This window comes from Bubalus bubalis, chromosome 2 (assembly GCF_019923935.1).
Source record: "Bubalus bubalis isolate 160015118507 breed Murrah chromosome 2, NDDB_SH_1, whole genome shotgun sequence".
NCBI lineage: Eukaryota > Metazoa > Chordata > Mammalia > Artiodactyla > Bovidae > Bubalus > Bubalus bubalis.
Genome location: NC_059158.1, coordinates 155,451,555 through 155,475,131, shown reverse-complemented (window position 1 = coordinate 155,475,131; position 23,577 = coordinate 155,451,555). Strand labels below are relative to the sequence as shown.

General features: G+C 38.8%; 1 protein-coding gene across 2 annotated transcripts in view; it reads left to right on the top strand.

Annotated features, from left to right (window-relative positions):
• Nucleotides 1-3,753: 3,753 nt before the first annotated feature.
• Nucleotides 3,754-23,577, top strand: part of ABCA12 (ATP binding cassette subfamily A member 12) — a 201,947-nt gene continuing 182,123 nt past the window's right edge. For both annotated transcript variants that reach the window (XM_025278206.3, XM_025278205.3), the window contains exons 1-2: nt 3,754-4,167; nt 17,998-18,091. In XM_025278206.3, the coding sequence (XP_025133991.3) occupies nt 4,099-4,167; nt 17,998-18,091 (163 nt within the window). In that variant the 5' untranslated portion in view covers nt 3,754-4,098. The remainder of the gene's footprint in view (nt 4,168-17,997; nt 18,092-23,577) is intronic.

Sequence of the window (23,577 nt, the reverse complement as noted above, 5' to 3'; positions counted from 1 at the left end):
CTACTGCTGCTAAGTCGCTTCAGTCGTGTCCGACACTGTGCGACCCCAGAGACGGCAGCCCACCAGTCTCCCCCGTCCCTGGGATTCTCCAGGCAAGAACACTGGAGTGGGTTGCCATTTCCTTCTCCAAAGCCAGAAAGTGAAAGTGAAGTTGCTCAGTTGTGTCCAACTCTTAGCGACCCCATGGACTGCAGCCTACCAGGCTCCTCCGTCCATGGGATTTTCCAGGCAAGAATACTGGAGTGGGGTGCCATTGCCTTCTCCGACAGTGGGCTTAATAGGCTTCAAACTCCAGTTCTATTTTGATCAGAGGTTATGATCCCTATTTATGTAAGCTATAGCTTCCAAGAGTAATGTTAAGCAAGGCCTTTTCCTCAATGGAATTTTAAAAGATGGTTTTAAACTCAAATTTGAAATGAAATCAGAAGATTGGGATTAACATATACACACTATTATATATAAAATAGATGATCAACAAGGACCTACTATATAGCACAGGGAAATCTACTTGATACTCTGTAATAACCTACATGGGAAAAAATCTGCAAAAGAATAGACTTATATATACATATAATTGAATCACTTTGCTGTATACCTGAAACTAACACAACATTGTAAATCAACTACACTCCAATATAAAATAAAAATTAAAAAAATAAAAGGAGATTTGAAAATCTTAAAGAAGCTATAAATGCCAAGACATAGCTATTCAGAGTGGGGCAAATATTGGAGATCTGATTGTCTATGTCATCCTACTTAAAGTATTTTGAATTATGTTTTGTGAAAGATTACCCCAGCCTTCAAGGAAATGTAGGTGATGTTAGGAGCTATTGACATTGTGTGCCATCGAGTATAAAGGGATGAATGCTGAATGCTAAGTCATTTCAGTCATGCCCAACTCTTTGTGACCCCATGGACTGTAGCCCACCAGGCTCCTCTGTCCAAGGGATTCTCCAGGCAAGAATACTGGAATGGGATGCCATGCCTTCTTCCAGGGTATCTTCCCAACCCAAGGATCAAACCCACATCTTTTTATGTCTCCTGCATTGGCAGGAGGGTTCTTTACCACTCGTGCCACCTGGGAAGTCCATATAAAGGAATATCTTACATATATTAAACACCTAATGTATCATTTTGAGATCACTTTGAAGAAATAGATCTCCTGGGAGTCAGGGATCATAAAAAAAAATACATTATCTTCATCAGAATATTAGAGGTAGTAGATGAAGGTATATGAGCAAGGAGACATCCCGAGAGAGAATCTTGAACTGAAGTTAAAAAAAAATCTCCATGACTTCACTGAAGAGGTCATGAGCAGCTTCTGGGAAAAACCATCTGGGACTTTCTGAGCTGACCTCTCACCTGCATCAGTGGCACAGTGAGTCAATGCTGTTTAACCTGAGATAACCTGAATGAATAAACTGATTCTGTGTCTATAATGTCTCTCCCAATATATGGAATCATATCCCCAAATCCCACCCTGTTTCTCAGCTGAGTAATGTTTATTTGTGAACCAAACCATCAGTGAGTCGTAAACTGTGACAGATGGCAGAGAAAGAATGCGGGGAAGCAGGAGCTCAAGTCATCAGCAGAGCTGGAGAGAGCCAGATAAATTTTGGACACTGCATCCCAGGAGTGGTGAAGGAGGGTATTTTTGCCATGGCCCTCAGCTGTCTGAAGAGCACCTTGTCTTTAATCTTGTCCAAAAAAGCATTCTGTATATTCAAGACTGCCTGCCTCATGGAGATTGGGCTTAAAAGGGATTCATCACAGTAGGGAAAGAGCCAGAATTGGAATAGGTATGTGCCAAAGTGGCTCCAGTCAGCCCCAGGCTGGCTGCCGTCAATGTAGCAGAGTTGGCATGGGGACCAGGAAGCTGAATCAGCACTTGCTCTGGGTTTGAAGGGAAAATTCAAACATTGCTTGAACTTATTTCACAGAGTCTGGAGCAGTCATGGAAAGGCGTGAGGACCAAAGTGGAGTTTCACTAGTCTTGACTCAAATATTGTCTTCCATTAAATTCAGCAGCCATTATTGAGCATTGATCATGTGTAAAATATTGTGATATAGAATAGTCTATTCTCTCAAAGCATTTACAATCGAATGTGGGAAAAATGATTGTATAAAAGTCACAATGGAGCAAAAATGCAAGTTCCTTGAAAGAAATATGAACAAAAAACTATACTGGATTCAAAAAGACAGGAGAGAGGATATCCTCTGGGGTATACCTACAAAGCCTTCATGGAAGATGTCAATTTGGGGATAATTTTGAGAGGAAGGTGCTTTAAGAGGGAGGCATGCATCCCAGGTAGAGGAGTTAGCATGAGCAAGCCTGGACGGGAAAGCAGAGGTTATATTTGCATATTGTAATATACACCAATTTGGCAGGTGGCCAGGCATTTAATGATAGAATGGTCATGTATGGATGTGAGAGCTGGACTGTAAAGAAAGCTGAGCACTGGAGAATTGATGCTTTTGAACTGTGGCGTTGGAGAAGACTCTTGAGAGTCCCTTGGACTGCAAGGAGATCCAACCAGTCCATTCTGAAGGAGATCAACCCTGGGATTTCTTTGGAAGGAATGATGCTAAAGCTGAAACTCCAGTACTTTGGCCACCTCATGCAAAGAGTTGACTCATTGGAAAAGACCCTGATGCTGGGAGGGATTGGGGGCAGGAGGAGAAGGGGACGACAGAGGATGAGATGGCTGGATGGCATCACTGACTCAATGGACGTGAGTCTGAGTGAACTCCTGGAGTTGGTGATGGACAGGGAGGCCTGGCGTGCTGCGATTCATGGGGTCGCAAAGAGTCGGACACAACTGAGTGACTGAACTGAACTGATTGGATTATAAGATTGGACTATATTGGCTACAGGCAGATAGTATAGGCATTGAATATCAGAGGGAACATGTTGTCATTAAGATGTTAAAGCAAAGTTATTCCTAAAAGTTTTTGTGGCAGACTTCTGGATTGTATATAACCTTAAATCACAATTAAAATTTGTTATTTATAATAAAATTATATTTGTAATATCATTAAGTACTTTATACTTAATTATAAAGTGCCTTGAATAATTCAAGCACAAGTCCTTTTTCTTTTCCCTTAATCACCAGTAAATTCCTTCTGCTGATTTAGAGATTTCAAGTGCAGTTAGAACTCACTCATTATATCGTACCCTCAGAGATATCCTGGGCCAGCCTATGTCTCCTTTGACCATGAAGTCTGAAACAACATGGCTCTCCTGTAATAGACACATGACTCCCTGGCCCCCAGGTGAGGGAATCCAGTGTATGTCATCCCTGTCACCTACAGGCTGCCTTTTATTTTCTGCATGTTTTGTAACCTAGCAAATTGTGATAGAAGCCAGCATAGTTACTTTTCCCCAAATCAAAGCATTAACTTCACTTTAAACTAAACGTTGAAACCTTCTCTAGGATATCTCATGATGGCCTGAGCCTCAAAGTGTTTCAGCTGAGCTCTGGCCTCATGGACGTAAAACATCTTAATGACACTTTATTATGAGAGTCACTAGTCCCAGAGTCTGTAATGTGCTCTCTGTGCCCTGCCTCTGCCAGAGCAGGCACTATGTAGCGAAGAAGGTGAGAGAATGTAGGACAAGTCCTACTGGCCTGGCAAGGGTCCCACCTAATTCCTATGACGTGTCCAGAGCAGGTGACACCTTCTAGAAGGTGTGGAATAGGCAGTTAATTTTATGGAGAGTAGGAGGTGTGGGCTCAGCTTTTTTTCCAGTAGGGCATTATCTGAATGATATTCATTCTCTCTTGAGTCTGGACTTCATGCAACAGGCAGCTACTGGATGTTATTTTAAAATAAGCAAACACCACCAAAAGATCCTGGCCTGCATCATTGTTTGAGGGGAAGAGCTGGTTGAGAAGTGCTCCTTGGGCAGGATTAACCCAAGAGAAAAATCCAGCAGAAAGAGAAGATCTGTGGGTTTCTTACCCCAGCTCCCAGAAAAGCTATGCCATGAATAGGCTCCTGACCCATTGACACACAGCAAGTTGGACGGGGAACCAATTCTTCTTTTGAGGGGTGGAGGAAAAAAGAGGAATTCTCTTGTTTGTGGCATCTTGAAGGATGGCTTCCCAGTTTCATCAGCTTCGGGTCCTGGTCTGGAAAAACTGGCTGGGTGTCAAAAGACAGCCGGTGAGTAAAACAAGGGAGTGGGGTCATGGGGGCAATGTTCCAGACCATTTTAAAATGTGGAGTTAATGAGAGGTAAAAAAAGAAGAGTTTTAAATCACTTTCTAAAGCAGAAATAAGATATTTAGAGATCATCTCTGCATCTGTTTTACAGCTCATGGGGCGAGTCTAAACATGCTCCCAAATCTGCCTTTTGATTTCAGTAAATTAAAAGAATAAACCAGGACATGCCCCAGGCAAAGAAACGGATACTTCTTGTTACTGGTTGAATTGGAACTTGTGCTGAATTCTAGATTTGTGGCCAAAAGCTTTCAGGAATTTTCTTAGCAAATTCTGTTAAAAATGAGATGAAGAAAAGTTTCAGATGAAAGTTTTCAATAAATGGGACTGAACTGTACTTGAAAACCAAAAGTGATAGAAATGTGAATTGATAAGAAACATATAGAAAGAAAGTAGTTTGAGGGCTGTTGGTATAGAAAATCATCTATGAAATTTTGAGTATTTAAAAATTATTTACTAGAAATGCCAAACAAGGGTCAATATATATGCAAAGCTTTAAGAATGTTATTGAATCACTTTACTGCTTCAGTCTGCTTATTTTTTGAGCTCTTACATTCATGTTTGCTTTTTAAATTATATAGCCAGTTGTGAAATCCTTACCAGATAGGGTGCCAGGAGACTGAGAAAGGACCTGACTTTAGTGAGGTATTGCATATTGAGAAGAATGTTAGAAAACTGGAGAAATCCAGAAAGGCACTCAGTATACTTTATCCCAGCCTAAAATGAATAATATAAATATTTACAAATAATGTGCCAAAATTGTGTCTATATATCTTGTCTCACTCTAGGTTTGCTTGCAGTGCCTGACACCGTACTTAAGTGTTCTGATGTATATATTAATAGGGAGAAGTTGATTTGCCTTTGTGAATTTGGTGGGTAGGATTTAAAATCACAAGGCATTCTGTGATTGTATGGGTGTGGGTATTGAACATAAAATTTTAAATCATTAATAGTTTAATTTCAGTTTTTAAATTGGAAACAACACAAAAGTGAAACTTTCTATAATTTTCCCACGGTAGGTTCTGTGTGAAATTTAGCAGGGAAAGAGTCTGGTGCTTGTGGTCAGAAGACAAGAATTAGCTTCCTGGTTCTGTTCCTCACCAGCCACATGACTTAAATGTCATATCACAATTTCTCTGAGCACTGGTTTTCCCATTTCTGAAATGGGCATCGGGTCTACCATATCTGTCTCATAGGGTGGAAAGAACCAAATGTGCTGTATAAATGGTGAAACATTCGGCAAATAAATTATAGATGGATTTGGGAAATGTCCGTGTCATAGTTTATTTAAAGAAATGGTGAAAGGAAATTCAGGTGAAGAGAGTGTGGGAGAGAGGAAGAAATTTATATACAGTAAAATTCCTAAGTGATGAAAACTCAGTAGTTAAAAGAATAGCGAAACTGAAGACTTGTAACTGTTGCTGATAAGCTGAATGCTGAAGTGGTACATTTTCCTTACAACTCCATTTTACCTAAAAATTAAAAATAAAATCCCTCAGGTAAATAAACTTTTCCGTTGAGAAATTTTATCTTTAGAAGCTTTAATAAGTTCCTTCCTATTCTGTAAAGTAGCTGGCATATCAATATTCTACTTTAGTGCTTTTCTCCATTTTAATCAATTTCTGCTGGACATGGCACATTTAAAGAAGATGGACATCAGGCATGTTAACATGTTTTCACTATGATGACTTATATTATTCCTATGTAGCCAGAATCCTTGAAAGTCCCCAGTAATATACTTTGCTTTTTTTTTTAATTTTATTTTATTTTTAAACTTTACATAATTGTATTAGATGGGAAAGAAAATACATGAGCTACTAGTTCATTTTGTGACATCAAATGATTCAGATCTTCAGTTCAGTTCAGTTCAGTTCAGTTGCTCAGTTGCGTCTGACTCTGCGACTCCATGGACTGCAGCACCCCAGGCCTCCCTGTCCATCACCAATTCCTGGAGTTGATTCAAACTCATGTCCATTGAGTCAGTGATGCCATCCAACCATCTCATCCTCTGTTGTCCCCTTCTCCTCCCACCTTCAATCTTTCTCAGCATCAGGGTCTTTTCAAATGAGTCAGTTCTTCGCATCAGGTGGCCAAAGTATTGGAGTTTCAGCTTCAGCATCAGTCCTTCCAATGAATATTCAGGACCGAGTTCCTTGAGCACCTTAAAAGAGTGTGACTCAGGACAGATAAGTCTTGGTTTGCAGAAAGTGAGATCATGAAAGTCTAAAATTTGGGACAATACCAAAGGCCCACTTGAATCCATTATGAGCAACTAGAGGGACGCATGAGACCTTTAGAAAATGGTGGTGCCAAAAGGAGAAGGAAGGACAATTCTAAGTGGAGGGCTAGAGGACAAATAAAGGTACACTTTCTCACAGTTTTTAGGGCTTCCCTGGTGACTCAGATGGTAAAGCATCTGCCTGAAATGAGGGAGACCCAGGTTCAATCCCTTGATTGCGAAGGTCCCCTGGAGAAGGAAACTGCAACCCACTCCAGTATTCTTGCCTGGAAAATCCCGTGGACAGAGGACCCTGGTAGGCTATAGTTCATGGGGCCGCAAAGAGTTGGACATGACTGAGTGACTTCACTTCACTTTCTGATAGTTTTACCTGGAGTCAATCCTCTATCCTGGTATCGGAAAATAAGCTCGATGACAAAATAGGTGGAAGGACATGCATGGGTCAGTGTCACTTATGAGGGAAGAAAGAGAAACTCGAGAGGTTGGAAAATTAGGCTTGAAAAATATTGAAGGAGATAAGAGTTTTACAAATGTTAAAAGAGAAAATATAGACAAATTAGAAGACTGAACATAAAAAGGAGTATATAACTTTGAGAGAGGATATAGTCTGTGTATAGGAACTGGACTTTTGTCATCCATCAAACAGTTATTTAAAGTGCAAGTATTTAAATCTCTACTTAGCAATTGTTCTGAATATGGCACTTTAAAAATATACCCTTAGGAAAATAGAAATTAAGTTGTGTGCACTGGAGATGTATAGCCCTTGTGCGTCTGCATGCTCAGTCACATCTGACTCTTTGTGACCCTGTGGACTGTAGCCCTCCAGGCTCCTCTGTTCATGGGATTTTCCAGGCAAGAATACTGGGGTGGGTTGCCATGCCCTCCTCCAGGGGATCTTCCCAATCCAGGGATAAAACCCACGTCTCTTATGCCTTCTGCATTGCAGGTGGATTCTTTACTGCTGAGCTACCAGGGAAGCCCACGTATAGTCCTTAGTGAATGTTAAAGAAAAATGCCAGCATCACCTCCATGACATCCTCTTTCACTTTGTTTTCAAGAGAGTCTATCATAAAGCAAGGCAATGGGAAGGATAGTCTAGAGGAAGAAGTTAGGAATCTACAAATGGAGAAACAAATACAGGGAAAAAACAAGTAAAAATATAGTAAAATTATTAAAGTCGAATGGGGATTAGTTAGGAAGTTTATTATAAAAGTATATATTAGCCTAGAAACTGAAAGAACAATTTTAAAACACTGTACAGTCTCAGAGGTGAGCTGGCTGCAAAAAAGGGAAGACAGAATCTTTAATTTTTGAGGTGACTTCCATCAAAATTATTCTTAGCGCTAATGTTTCTCTTTTGTAAAATCAAATGTCAGAATTCTGAACTATTTGGAATTGTCTAACTGCCTTGATTTTACAGGGTCCCCGAGAGCTCAAGGGAACCTGTCCAGCATCATATAGTGAATTTTAAAATGCAAAGTTAGATTTTACCAAAAATGGATCTCTTCTTTCGATTACCTCCTGCTGTTTCTCTATTGCTCCTAAATTTAGTTTCCTTTCCCAATATTCTCTAATCCCTGCTCAGAGTTCAGCCCATCAACAAAGAGATCATATTCACTCAGGGGACTTTAGATATTGCTGTTTTTTAACATTAGTGGTAATGTCAATTCTCAATTCTATTGCAAAAAATGAATACTTGGAGGAGTGTGAAAAAATACATTAGATACCAACAGAAATGTTAGGTAATAGAGAAAATCAATTAGATGGAGTAGCTACCCTGCTGGGCTTATAATTTAACTCTAAAAAATAATGGAAAAATGAGCATACATTTCACCGGATATGGTTAGCAACAGGGAGGCTTACCTAATGAGATGACAGTTAATGACAGGAAACAGAGTCCTGGGACAGCAAAGAGACTGGCGGCTTGAAGGCTAGGTAGTACAAGATAAGAATTTATCCTTCATTAAGAAGATGGGTTCTAAATAAGCATATCAAAAAGTGACTACAAGTCTCTATAGAAGTGGAATCTAATTCCAGACTCATGACCCAAAGAAAGAAAAATAACTACACCTATTTATTTTCTGCTTTTGTAACTATTTAGCTGGCGGATCACATTTTAGCTCAGTTGATGACAGACCTAATTTTTCTATCATAGATATTCCCACAACTTGATAAACTTTTAACATTGGATTAAATTTGACACTTCCTCCGTCATCCTCACCTTGCTCATTTAACTTTCTCTCACAGTGGCTAAATAAAAAGGAAGACTTGAAAATTTTGAAATAGGTTGGTCCATGCATTAAAATAATGTTTGATTAAACAATTTAGAATTAAACTGAAATTCCAAACTGAATTCTAAATCAGATTAAAATGAATTTGATCTTGCACAATTCACTCAGCTACATGGTCAAATGTTCCAAGCCCTTTTATGTCTTTTGGATCCATACACATTTACTCCCTTAAGCCTTTTTAATTGTTCCAAACATTTGAATCTGCTTGTTCTTTATGGTGTCTGATACATAACAGACATGAACATTTTTAGTTTCAGTTCAGTTCAATTGCTCAGTCGTGTTCAACTCTCTGCGACCCCATGAACCGCAGCACGCCAGGCCTCCCTGTCCATCACCAACTTCCGGAGTCCACCCAAACCCATGTCCATTGAGTCGGTAATGCTTTTGAATTATGGTGCTGGAGAAGACCCTTGAGAGTCCCGTGGACTACAGGGAGGTCAAACCAGTCAATCCTAAAGGAAATCAATCTTGAATATTCATTGGAAAGACTGATGCTGAAGCTGAAACTCCAATACTTTGACCACCTGATGCAAGGAACCGACTCATTGGAAAAGACCCTGTTGCTGGGCAAGATCGAAGGCAAAAGGAGAAGAGGGCAGCAGAGGATGAGATGATTGGATGGCATCACCGACTCAATGGACATGAATTTGAGCAATCTCCGGGAGATAGTGAAGGATGGGGAATCCTGGCGTGCTGCAGTCCTTGGGTCACAAAGAGTTGGACAGGACTTAAGCTATGAACAACAAACAACACGATTAAGACTAGAGAGTGAATATGTGATTCACAGGCATTCAAATAACAGTAGTTTTCTCAAATTTTTAAATATATGGTAACACAGTAATTTAAAGTTTACTGTATCTTATTTTATTATTTACTTTTAATGAAAATAATAAAAATGGTGGCTACATACAGAATTAGGAGGACTAACAATAATTGAAATAAAAGGTTCTAACAAAGTAATGGAATGTGAATGACATAAAGTTGAAATTATGTGCTTTGCCAAGGTTTTTTTTAGAAAATTAGATTTGAAAGTTTTTTTAAAGATTTGAAACAATAGTTCTCAGCAAATACAGAGGTAAATGTTTCTAGGTAATTCAATTGAGCTAAAAATTACTACAGATCAGCACTAAATGGAAAATTTAGAGTGAATTTACATTTAGTTTATTCAAGGAATTTATTAAGATTTAAACCTAGAATTTTGAGTGGATGACCTCACTGATTTCAAAGCCACTGAAATATGTTATCATCATTAATTCTCCAAACCTTACCATATGCATGCAAAAGATAGACATCCTTGGATATAAAGCATTTTTTTTTTTAAATCTCTTTTCTTGGTCCTTTGTCCCTTCTCTTGCTGTCTTTAAAAAAGTGGTTCTGGATTCTCAAAAGGAATTACTTTTAAAATAATTTCAATTTTTTTAAAAATTTTAAAATAATTTCAAATTTAAAGTTGTAAGAACAGTACAAATATATATTTTTTTCGAGAGCTAGTTGAGGTTGATGCCCCATTATCTCAGATAATTTGGTGTGCATACTTCACAACAAGGACATCTTCCAACATAAGCCAGTCATTGTCCTTCAGTTGCTCAGTTGTGTCTGACTCTTTGCAACCCCATGGACTGCTGCACACCGGGCTTCTCTGTCCATCACTATCTCAGAACTTGCTCACACTCATGTCCATTGAGTTGGTGATGCCATCCAGCCATCTCATCCTCTGTTACCCTCTTCTCCTGCCTTCAGTCTTTCCCAGCATCAAGGTCTTTTCCAGTGAGTCAGTACTTCGCATCAGGTTGCCAAAGTCTTGGAGTTTCAGCTTCAGCATCCAATGAACAGTCCTTCCAATGAACATTCAGGACTGATTTCCTTTAGGATTGACTGGTTTGATCTCCTTGTAGTCCAAGGGACTCTCAAGAGTCTTCTCCAACACCACAGTTCAAAAGTGTCAATTCTTCAGTGCTCAGCCTTCTTTGGGCTTCTCTGGTCTCAGAGAATTGTCCAATTGTCAGTTGGTAAAGACAATTGCCTACCTGGGTTCAATCCCTGAGTTGGGAAGATCCCCTGGAGAAGGGAACAGCAACTCACTCCAGTATTCTGGCTTAGAGAATCCATGGATTATATAGTCCATGGGGTTGCAAAGAGTCGGACACTACTGAGCAACTTTCACTTTCACAACCTTCTTTATGGTCTAGCTCTCACATCCATACATGACTACTAGAAAAACCACAGCTTTGACTGTACAGATCTTTGTTGCCAAAGTGATGTCTTTGCAATTTAATACACTGTCTAGGTTTTTCATAGTTTTTTTTCCAATGAGCAAGCTTCTTTTAATTTCATGGCTGCAGTTGCCATCTGCAGTGATTTTGGAGCCCAAGAAAATTAAGTCTGTCACTGTTTATATTGTTTCCCCATCTATTTGCCATGAAGTGATAAGACCGGATGCCATGATCTTAGTTTCTTGAATGAATGTTGGTGGCACATAAGCGAGTGCCACCATTAAATTCTTAGATCCAATTCAAGCATCACCAGTTCTCCCAAACATATCCTTTATAGAAAAAAGACATGATTTAGAATCATGTTCTGTATCTAGTTTTTATGTCTTTAGTTTGTGACTGTTCAATAATCATCCTTGACTTTCATGACCCTGACAGCTTTTGAACATCTAAGACCAGATGTTTTGTAGAGTTTCTGTTGCTTTGTAGCTGTGCTCAGTTGCTCAGTCATGTCCATCTCTTTGTGACCCCATGGATTGTAGCCCACCAGGCTCCTCTGTCCATGGGGATTCTCCAGGCAAGAATACTAGAGTAGGTTGCCATGTCCTCCTCCAGGAGTTCTTCCTAACCCAGGGATTGAATCCAGGTCTCCGCATTGCAGGCCAATTCTTTACTCTCTGAGCCTCCAGGGAAGCCCTGTTTTGTAGAGACTTGGGTTGTTTATCTCTGGAAGGAATACCATAGAACGATGCTCTGTTTTTCATATTATGACACATCAGGTGGTGCATGGTGTCAATTTGTCTCACTTTATGGTGGCTCAGAAGGTAAAGTGTCTGCCTTCAATGTGGGAGACCCAGGTTCAATCCCTGGGTCAGGAAGATCCCCTGGAGAAGGAAATGGCAACCCACTCTAGTATTCTTGCCTGGAGAATTCTTGTCTACCAGGCTACAGTCCACGGGGTTGCAAAGAGTTGGACACGATTCAGCAACTTCACTTTTTATGGGGAAATACTTTGTGACCATGTACATATTTGTGTTTCTCATTAAGCTTTCAATGTATCTGTTTCTGTATACATTTATTCATATTTACATAAACTCATGGATTCCTAGTTTATACAGTTAGATATAGATATACTCTTTTATTATCAAGTCTTTTAATGTTTAATTTTGGCCAGTGGGTCAGATTTGATGTTCAAATTTGGCCACTAGCAGGTATCTGTATTTTATTGATGTGTCTCCAACATTCTCTGAGATTCTCTGAGCAGTATGTCTGGCACCCTTCTATCTATTGATCTGCCTATCTATTTCTTTAAATTTATGTATGCATGTATGTATCGATCTCTGTATCTATATACATTCTACATATATTTTATAGCTCTCTTCAGCCTGGAGAACAGTGATAGCCCAATAGCAATGAGCATACTTATCTCTCATCCTCTAATAGAAGCTAGTATTTCTGGAAAAAAATAGGTATTCCCAGGACTGGGACAGAGAAGTTATACAATGAGGCAGAAACTACTTGTGGGACTGGAAAGAAAGAAAGAAGTTGTACACACATTTCTAGCTATAGTTCATGAACTAGTAGTTCATAGCCTTTATATCTTTACTTCTAACCTGATACTACAGAGTTCATTCTAGTTTCCGCCTTTTCCATGTTTATAATCTCCCTGTTGGATAGTGAGAAGCCCAGCTCCCCTAATGGGGGATATACTTACTTTCGGTGAACCTTCCTATGTGAAACCAGTCACCTGCTCCTTGCTCTGCACAGACACCCTCCTTACCCAACTTGGGTCCTGACACCCCAGTGCCTGGCTGCTGTATTGTGGGTATCCTCTTCACCTTGGTAGGGACCCACTTCGCTCACTGTGTCACCGTGGTGCCCTGAGTCCTGGTGTGGACTGACCTTGCTTGCTTCACCTAAGGAATTTAGGGCACTGAATTTTTCAGAAAAAGAGTGAAGAGGAAAAAAACAGAAAGGAACATATCAATAGAAAATAAACTGTGGAGAGAGAAAAAGAGACAAATGCCACAGTCCACTGCTGCTGCTGCTGCTGCTGCTACGTCACTTCAGTCGTGTCTGACTCTGTGCGACCCTGTAGACGGCAGCCCACCAGGCTCCCCTGTCCCTGGGATTCTCCACGCAAGAACACTGGAGTGGGTTGCCATTTCCTTCTCCACATGGCCCACTAGAAAACTGTAAATTACTCAGTGTGCATATGCCATTAGATATCAAGAGTGCAGGGGAGGTGGAATGCAAGTGAGGTATAGAGGCACATGAAACATGATTAAAATGTTAGCAAAAGTATGAAACTCTTAAAAACTACTTTTCCCAGAGTTTTCAAGTAGCTCTGATGTATGTTTATGTAAAATCAATATTTCAGCATTTATTCCAAACAAACAAAGTTACAGCTCATTGGTTTAGTATTTAGATCCATGGCATTGCATTGCTTCTAGGTTGTTTATGATAATATTTAGAATGGTGTTGCAAGCAATCCTGCTGCTATGAAAATTTAAAATTTGCTTATTTCTTGCTTTTGTGATTAACTTGTCAACCTTAACATTTCCAAGATCACAATGTGGAGGGCTTTGGATTTATTATCCTTCTATGGTGCTGTATGCAGAAATGTTCTCCAGACCTCTCTGACCTAAAATCCTGAGAGAAATCTTGTGATAATACATTGTTTATGGGCTTGCTGTGGATTTTACCTGTAACAGGGTCGAAATTACCTTAAACTACTCCAATACAGATTGCATTTTTTGTTTGGATTTAAATCATGTCTAAAATTAATCTCAGGATTTACTGAAACGTACTCATGAAACCATCAAATTAGATCAACCAAACGATAACTTAAAGATAACCCGTGACAAATGTCCCTTATTTGAATGTGAATGTGCATTTGTGTTGGTGTATTTGATTTCAGTTGCTCACTGAATTCTCATGAGGTTGCTATGGAAAATGAATGGATGTTCCTAAAAGTAGCTACTCAGATAAATATATTTTTAAAACAATAACTATGACTTTAAATATAAAACCAGTAAATCCACAAACATCAAATATTTTTAACCTTAATTCCTTATAGTTGACTTTTATTTTTTTTTTAATTTAATTTTATTTTTAAACTTTACAAAATTGTATTAGTTTTGCCAAATATCAAAATGAATCCGCCACAGGTATACATGTGTTCCCCACCCTGAACCCTCCTCCCTCCTCCCTCCCCATACCAGCCCTCTGGGTCGTCCCAGTGCACCAGCCCCAACCATCCAGTATCGTGCATCGAACCTGGACTGGCGACTCATTTCATACATGATATTTTACATGTTTCAATGCCATTCTCCCAAATCTTCCCACCCTCTCCCTCTCCCACAGAGTCCATAAGACTGTTCTATACATCAGTGTCTCTTTTGCTGTCTCGTACACAGGGTTATTGTTACCATCTTTCTAAATTCCATATATATGCATTAGTATACTATATTGGTGTTTTTCTTTCAGGCTTACTTCACTCTGTATAATAGGCTCCAGTTTCATCCACCTCATTAGAACTGATTCAAATGTATTCTTTTTAATGGCTGAGTAATACTCCGTTGTGTATATGTACCACAGCTTTCTTATCCATTCATCTGCTGATGGGCATCTAGGTTGCTTCCATGTCCTGGCTATTATAAACAGTGCTGCGATGAACATTGGGGTACACGTGTCTCTTTCCCTTCTGGTTTCCTCAGTGTATATGCCCAGCAGTGGGATTGCTGGATCATAAGGCAGTTCTATGTCCAGTTTTTTAAGGAATCTCCACACTGTTCTCCATAGTAGCTGTACTAGTTTGCATTCCCACCAACAGTGTAAGAGGGTTTCCTTTTCTGCACACCCTCTCCAGCATTTATTACTTGTAGACTTTTGGATCGCAGCCATTCTGACTGGTGTGAAATGGTACCTCATAGTGGTTTTGATTTGCATTTCTCTGATAATGAGTGATGTTGAGCATCTTTTCATGTGTTTGTTAGCCATCTGTATGTCTTCTTTGGAGAAATGTCTATTTAGTTCTTTGGCCCATTTTTTGATTGGGTCGTTTATTTTTCTGGAGTTGAGCTGTAGGAGTTGCTTGTATATTTTTGAGATTAGTTGTTTGTTAGTTGCTTCATTTGCTATTATTTTCTCCCATTCTGAAGGCTGTCTTTTCACCTTGCTAATAGTTTCCTTTGATGTGCAAAGGCTTTTAAGGTTAATTAGGTCCCATTTGTTTATTTTTGTTTTTATTTCCAATATTCTGGGAGGTGGGTCATAGAGGATCCTGCTGTGATGTATGTCGGAGAGTGTTTTGCCTATGTTTTCCTCTAGGAGTTTTATAGTTTCTGGTTTTACGTTTAAATCTTTAATCCATTTTGAGTTTATTTTTGTGTATGGTGTTAGAAAGTGTTCTAGTTTCTTTCTTTTACAAGTGGTTGACCAGATTTCCCAGCACCACTTGTTAAAGAGATTGCCTTTAATCCATTGTATATTCTTGCCTCCTTTGTCAAAGATAAGGTGTCCATATGTGCGTGGATTTATCTCTAGGCTTTCTATGAGTCACATGGAATAAAAATGGTACCTTGTATCTGGGATCGTCTAGATCTAGACTAATTTTTGAACATATCAGAGACTAGGCTAGAATAGTAACACATCTTATATTTTCAGAGCACATATTATTCCTATGCACTTCCTGTAGTACTTTCTTGTTTGTTCCTTGGAGTGGTATCATTTTTTTTTTAATGCTAGTTTAAGTATCAGGTGTCCAGATCCTTGTCCCCTGCTCTGCTTCCCAACTGGATATCTAACTTTGGATTAATTATGCTAACCTTCTGCAGCCAAAGAATAAAAAAGGGAGCTGGATCAGATCAAGGCTTCTTAACCACTTCTGTGCTATGGATGTCTTGGCCAACATGGTGAAGCCTATGGTCCTTCTAAGAATAATGTTTTTAAATCAAGAAAAAAATAGCATTACAAATAAAACCAATTATATAGAAATTCAGTTTTTAAGTATCAAAATGCAAGTTCATGATATGATAATATATGGTTTATATAGCATTAAATAAATAAAGGTGAAGCCATGACAATTCTAATTGTAATTCTATGATGAATACAAACAGTACTTTGAAGTATCTGTAACAGCACTAATATGATTTGAAAATATCTGTGGTTTCTATGGGTGACAAGGTCACAGGTACTTATAATAATGTTGTAGTTCCTAGTCTACATTTGTCATTAATGGAAATACTACATTAATTTCCATTATTGGAAATATTATTTCAGTCATAAGCTGGAGAAATTAAAAATATAATTTTTTTTTTCTATCCAAGTTTACAAATGCCCAGAATTCTGTTCAATAGGCGAGCTCAAAGGAACTTTCCAACAAAAATATTCCAACACTAAACAGTTCTGCTAGTTCAGTGGGGTAATATGCATTTAGAATCACTCTATTCCAAGAGTGGTCCATGGACCGCAGCAACAGCAGCACTTACCTGGAGCTTGTTAGAAAGAAATACAGTACCTCTAGCCAGCCTTAGATCTACTGAATCTGAATCTATGTGTTTACAAGATCCTTAGGTGATTTTGCATGCATATTAATGCTTGAGAAACACTGCTGTAGCTGCGAGCCTGTCTGCAAGCTTTTACGTTGTGGTTAAACTTAGTACCTTAGGATTGATAGTCAACTTGCTCCATTTTTTAAAACTGCCCTTAAACCCAAAGCCTAAGAATGTGGTGACGTATCTGCCAGCAAGGAGGTCAGTGCTAATGGAGACACATGGAGATGTTCATGGAAAATTTAGGTTAAACATTACTTAAGGATTGGTGGTTGAATGGGTCTAGATTGTTTCGGAGAACTGAAGAGCCCCAGGCAGTAGATTGAGATTTGGCAGAAGCACATCATCTCTGAAAAATGGGGGAGGAATGAAAATGCGTCTGACTGCATAATCAGAAACATAGTTAAAGTTTGACTTACAGAAAAATGTTCTGTGTGGTTTGGTTCAAGCACTCAAACTGCTTACGTATCACAGTTAATGTTCTTGTGAAAAGAAAAGTGGAAGTCGCTCAGTCGTGTCTGACTCTTTGTGATCCCGTGGACTGTACAGTCCATGGAATTCTCCAGGCCAGAATACTGGAGTGGGTAGACTTTCCATTCTCCAGGGGATCTCCCAAACCTAGGGATCGAACCCAGGTCTCCCACATTGCGGGCAGATTCTTTACCAGCTGAGCCACAAGGGAAGCCCAAGAATACTGGAGTGGGTAGCCTATCCCTTCTCCAGGGCATCTTCCCAACCTAAGGATCAAACTCAGGTCTCCTGCATTACAGGCAGATTCTTTACCAACTGAGCTATCTTGTGAATACATGTTTTTCACTGCTCTGGAACCAACTTTATAGGTATGTAAAATATTAAGTTGATGGTGTCTTATGAACTGAATCATGTTTACATGGGGAGGAAAGCCGCTCCTTAAGTGTCTTACAGTGAGATTCTCTAACAGAAATTTCTCTAACATTCATTGGGGGCTTCCCTGGTGGCTCAGCAGTCATTCATTCATTCGCTTGTTCAATAATGTTTATTGAGTTATTATCCAATGTCACAAACTAATCTTTATACCTGGGCTTAGCATGCTAATACTGGAAGTGGTAAGATATGTCTTGGTTGAAATTAGGTTGGGTTTCGTATGCCCTGTTTATCATGTTAAGCCTTATTCAACAAACAACTGGGAAGCTCCAGGATTTTCAAGTTAGGAATTTCCTGATCATACTTGACTTTTAAGATCATCATTCTTGGGGTAGTTAAGAAAGGTCATTGGAAAGCAGGCTTCAGAAGATCATTTTAAGGTTTTAAACCTGGAAAATTCCTTATTGCATTTATTTCAAGGTCTCTTAGATTTTTAAAAATCTCATTCCTTTCTTATTAATAACATTTATAGGCAAATATCTAGCTTGTATTGGAATTTTGTAGAATAATGTTCTTGTTGTCAGATGTTTTGGTTTAGCAATATAATTAACATTTTTTCTGTTGTTACTTTGCAGCTTTGGACACTTGTCTTGATTTTATGGCCAGTTATGATTTTCATAATTTTGGCTATTACCCGGACCAAATTTCCTCCAAAACCAAAGCCAACTTGTAAGTAAATGACATTTGTTTATTTCTCTAACTTTTGGATTCTGGTTAAAATTTATTTTGCTACCACTTCAGTGCTTTATTTTAAAATTCATTTTTTGAGTAATTTTTCCAATTGGAAATATCAATATTTGTATAAATACTTAATATGTCTTTTCTTCAGTCTTTTGAATTAAAAGAGTAAGAAGTTGAGCCTGTACTGTTTATCTAGAAAAATATAATATGTAGAAGCCAGAATATATTTTAATCTTTAAAAATTTTAAATCACTTATCATTTGTCACAGATAACTCATAAATATCACCATGTTGTGTGCAACACAAACAGGCAGCCATCTCAAGCTAGATCATCCTTTACTTTTGTATCATGGGAGAAGCCATAGACTGGAATTTAACCAACTGAATGATGAAATCCAGAGCATTATAAAAATCTCATCTCTCTTCTGGGCTAATATTTGAACAGTGCATATGTATCAAAACATTTAGTTTAAAAGAAAATTGTTTTCCAATTAATATTGGTTAGTTACATTTAATAATTACCAAGTTATAAAACTGGCACAGGGCCCAACTCAGTTCATGATTTCTTTTGGATCTTGGATGAAATGTGGAAGAGATTCAGAAAAGTCTTCAGAATTGAGCAGGATGAACTTTTAACCCCTCAGATTTGACCAAGGTTGTTCTTACTTTTTTTTTTTTAATTTAATTTTATTTTTAAACTTTACATAATTGTATTAGTTTTGCCAAATATCAAAATGAGTCCGCCACAGGTATACATGTGTTCCCCACCCTGAACCCTCCTCCCTCCTCCCTCCCCATACCAGCCCTCTGGGTCGTCCCAGTGCACCAGCCCCAAGCATCCAGTATCGTGCATCGAACCTGGACTGGCAACTCGTTTCATACATGATATTTTACATGTTTCAATGCCATTCTCCCAAATCTTCCCACCCTCTCCCTCTCCCACAGAGTCCATAAGACTGTTCTATACATCAGTGTCTCTTTTGCTGTCTCGTACACAGGGTTATTGTTACCATCTTTCTAAATTCCATATATATGCATTAGTATACTGTATTGGTGTTTTTCTTTCTGGCTTACTTCACTCTGTATAATAGGCTCCAGTTTCATCCACCTCATTAGACTTTGGAGTCAGTTTCTTGGAGAGGAGTAAAGTCAAGTCAGATGTCTAATGTTTCACAAAGCAGCCATCTCCTAAAAAGCTTGTAAATAAGATTTATGAGAAATCAAATTGCATTTCAGATAAATTATGGTAACTCACCAAATAAAAGAATACTGTGCTGAAGTATTTGTAAAGAGAATAATGAGCTAGTGGCTTTTAAAAATAAGTACAGCGCTTCTCAATCACCTGGTCTTAAGAAGTAAGATGAGAGCCATGGTGGAATCTATTTGAATCATACACAATATGATAATTCAAAAGAAAATATTGATTCAGTTAGTGTGAAGCATTTAAACTCTTGGTGCTAGAATAAATAATTCCTTACATTTGAATTGCATTTAATCATTTCTAAAGGACTTTTGCACAAATTGTTATGTAGAGTTATTGATGAGATTTGATTAGGTTGCTTATAAAAACATTATAATTTTATTTTCTTCATATTGTGCATATATTAGTTCTTTATAACAGATTAATTCCATTGCATAGTGTTGGAAGGGCTTCCCTCATGGCTCAGATGGTAAAGAATCTGCCTGCAATGTGGGAAATCTGGGTTTGATCCCTGGATTAGGAAGATCCCCTGGAAAAGGGCATGGCAGCCTGGAGAATCCCCACTGACAGAGGAGCCCGGCAGGCTACAGTCCATGGGATCACAAAGAGTCAGACACGACTTAACGACTAAGCACAGCACAGTAGGATTTAGTGGAAAAGGAAATGACAACTCACTTCAGTACTCTTGCCTAGAAAATCCCATGGACAGAGGAGCCTACAGACCATGGGGTCATAAGAGTCAGACATGACTTAGCGACTAAACCACACCACCAATAGGATTTAGAGATTCTTGGGGAAAATCATGGAGAGCTCTTATTATCCCATTAAATTATGAAGAAAAGCTTGAACAAAAAAACTATATGACAAGTGCTTCATAGACCAAATAAAAGGCTCTGCAAAACACACAGTCCAAAAGGAAATGAATAACCATTTTTAACTATGAATCTGTTATCATACTCTAACAATAATTGGTTTTGAGGTGATTGTTTGTGGGGAGGAGGGAACAAAATTGTAGAAAAATTGAAACATTAAAAGTATTTTTATTGGTCTCTCAGACCTTATAAGACTAAGTCTAGGAAATAGTCTATTGGTTTGTTATTAGAACTGAATGGGACCCTCTCAATTTACAGATGAGAACACTGGGACCCAAGGATATTTTAATTTGCCAAAATTCCATCATGTGCAATAAGAGAGAAAGGCATTAAAAACTACTTTTACTAAATCATTTTCCATGAGATTTGTGTGGTATTTTATCCTCTTATACATAGATTCAAATGTAAAGTATGTCCAAGATTTCAGCTCACCCTATAATCAATAGAGTATAAAATGTAATTTTATCATTGGAGGTACTTACTATTCTGTAGAGTAATGTAGAGAATCTAAAACTGGTATAGATGCAGTTACTCTTCCCCCTCCCTTGTGATAGAGAGGGAATAACTTCAAAATGACAGTTTGGATTTAGGTTTTTTAATTCTGTTTTTTAAAAATTGTTTTTTTTTCTTTGTTTCTTACATCTACTATACCAAAAGATTAAAATGAGCTAGTAATAATCATGGTAAATACTTCCTGATCTTCTACTATGTAATGGCTGTGTCATTAATTTCACAGTCAAGAAAACCAAGGCACAGAGTGATGAAGTAACTCATCCAAGATTGCAGTTAATAAGTGGTGGTGTCAGAATTTGAACCCAGACAGTCTGGTTCCAGAATATGGTTTTAAGCCTGTGGACTGACATTTCTTACATCTAGTAGTCAGTACTAATTTTTCATGTTTCAATTAGTTAGGTTTTACAAAAGAAGACTAAAAATTAGAAATTAGGGATATAAATTCCTTCTCCATCTCTATCATGAAATGTAAAAATATGGACAAGAGGAAGATTCTGAGGTATGTATAGTTTTTAATGTGAAATACTGCCTCTGTTTGACAAATTCTGCATGAATCATTGCAGTTCTAGTATCACAGAAATCAACTCCTGCTTAACAAATTAAAAATCCTCTTCGGGCTATAGTGACTTCTTCAGTACTAGTTGGGCAATAGAGAAATGAGGATGAAACTCCAGACTACACCCCAGTTGAAACCCAGCTATGGTGAAAATGGGAGTTGTCATCCCGTGGGCACCTTCTGCTCCCAGATTAGCCAGGCAGGTATGTAGGACTGATAAATCAGTCAGAGTAAATATCATCAACTCAAAGGACTCCCTCCATAGTCTTTCTGACTGAGGGCTCTGGAGAAGACCGGGTTTCTGGTGAATAAGGGAGCTGCTGCAGTCCCTGCTGTGGTGATCGCCAGACAGGGGAAAATGCATACTTTCAGCATCATCTCCCATCACTTACTCCCTTTTGTGTTGCCACCGACAGCTTAGGTAACTTGCTCCTGCAAATAATAAGTTCCAAGTAAAGAAAACTTTCCATAGGCTGGCAGGAGTCCCAGATGCTTCTTGTTCACATGGAGAAGGAATGGGCTAAGGCGCCAAGTTTGAAATAGCTCTAACCTCTTGTAATCGCTACAGGTGGTGGCTTGTCAAGAGGCAAACATTAAAGCCAAAGTGCTATGCTTAGGGAGCAGAAGCAAACCAAACCAAACCAAACTCCCAAATCACATTTAGGCGAAGTCAAGCTATAATGTGCAGTGAGTTACTTCTGTCTCCCTTTAATACGTAATTCTCAAGAAAGGGCAGGCAAACAGTTCCTCATCACTGAGGAGCCGACTGCTTTTCAAGAGTAGTAAGACCCTGCCACAGTGAGATAAGAAGTCTCCAAAAAAAAAAATGTAGTCTTGCCAACAAGACGTCACATTTTTATAAAGCTAATGAGAAGCATTATTTTTCTAGTGGAAATATCACTAAAAGCATAATGGAAATTCTACATATATGATCATGAGATGAATGAAATGCCCAGTGTCTCAAGACTGTCACTTTCGAATATCCCTGCCCCCTTAGAAGAGAAGAAGCCAACCCATCCCACATCTGGAAACAGGGACTGTTGGAAGGCAAGGGAAAGTGCCAACTGGAATGATATCCAAACTTGTGTTTTCAGAGGGTGATATTGATTCCACCCATCCCGATGTGACTCAGTAGCTTTGGGTAAACGCGACGTCATCATTCCTACCATGTCTTTGGGCTTCCAAAGCATGCCTTTTGCCTTCATGAATGTGATAAAAATAGTAATTAGAGTAAATTTTTATTGACAATATCAGCAGGTACCTTGCTAAGTTCTTTGCATGGATTTCCTGAATTAATACTTACATCATCTCCTTGAATATGACTATTCCTATTTTAAAGATAACCAAGGCAGAGAAATGTTAAGTAATTTACTAATGTTCATATAGTTACTATGTGCCTGAGCCTTCATTTTAACCACAGTTCCCTCCCCTCTCCCATCCCACACAGTGGGTTTTTCCAGGTTACAAAGGCCAACAATCCTAAAGTTTGGACTCATTCGAGTTTACAACCTCTCCATTTTCTTCTTCATACCACCTGTTAGTACTATAAGAGATAGAACATGGTTGTAAAAGTGAACTCAATTTGTCAGCTGCTCTAGGGAAAAAATGTAAGAAGAAAGCCTGGAATTATTGATTAATTGGCAGTTTGTGGGATACATGGGTGTTGTTATACTTTTGGGATCTGAATTATTAAGAGGAAAGAGCTTATGAGGGCTCTCACTGATGAAGGCTGTGAAGGCCAAAGAAGTGAGGCTTTTATCCGGCCCTTTTCTTGCTGCTGACTTTTTGTGTGGTGTGTATTTATGGACATAAAGACAAGTGCATGAGGACAGAATTCCAGGGTGTATCATGCTCCCCATAACACTCATGATTTAATAGTCATAGTTGAGGGGCCTACAGTAAACAATACGCTTTTCTATGTTGTTTGGCTGAAATTAATGTAGGCTTTGTTCTGGGAAGCTCAGAACTCGTCATCATTCATCTTCTGCTGAGGCTTGCCCCATCCAATTTCTCCATCCTCAGGTGTGCCAGCCACACGAGGCTGTCTCTCAGGTTAGAACCATCTGAGTCATCTTGACTCCTCCCTTTACTTCACCTCCCCAAACCACTATCCTTCAGTTCAGAACCCATCTTGTGAAATGCATCCTGGAGTTATCCCTTCCCTTCCATCCTTCCTGCCACCCTTTGGTTCAAGATCTCATTGCTTCATGCCTGGATTTCTTCAAAAGGTTTTTTTTGTTTTGTTTTGTTTTGTTTTTTTTTCAGGGGGTGCATCTCTGGAAGCACTGCCTTTAACACTTCCCACATTTTGTCATCAGATATATCCCTAAAA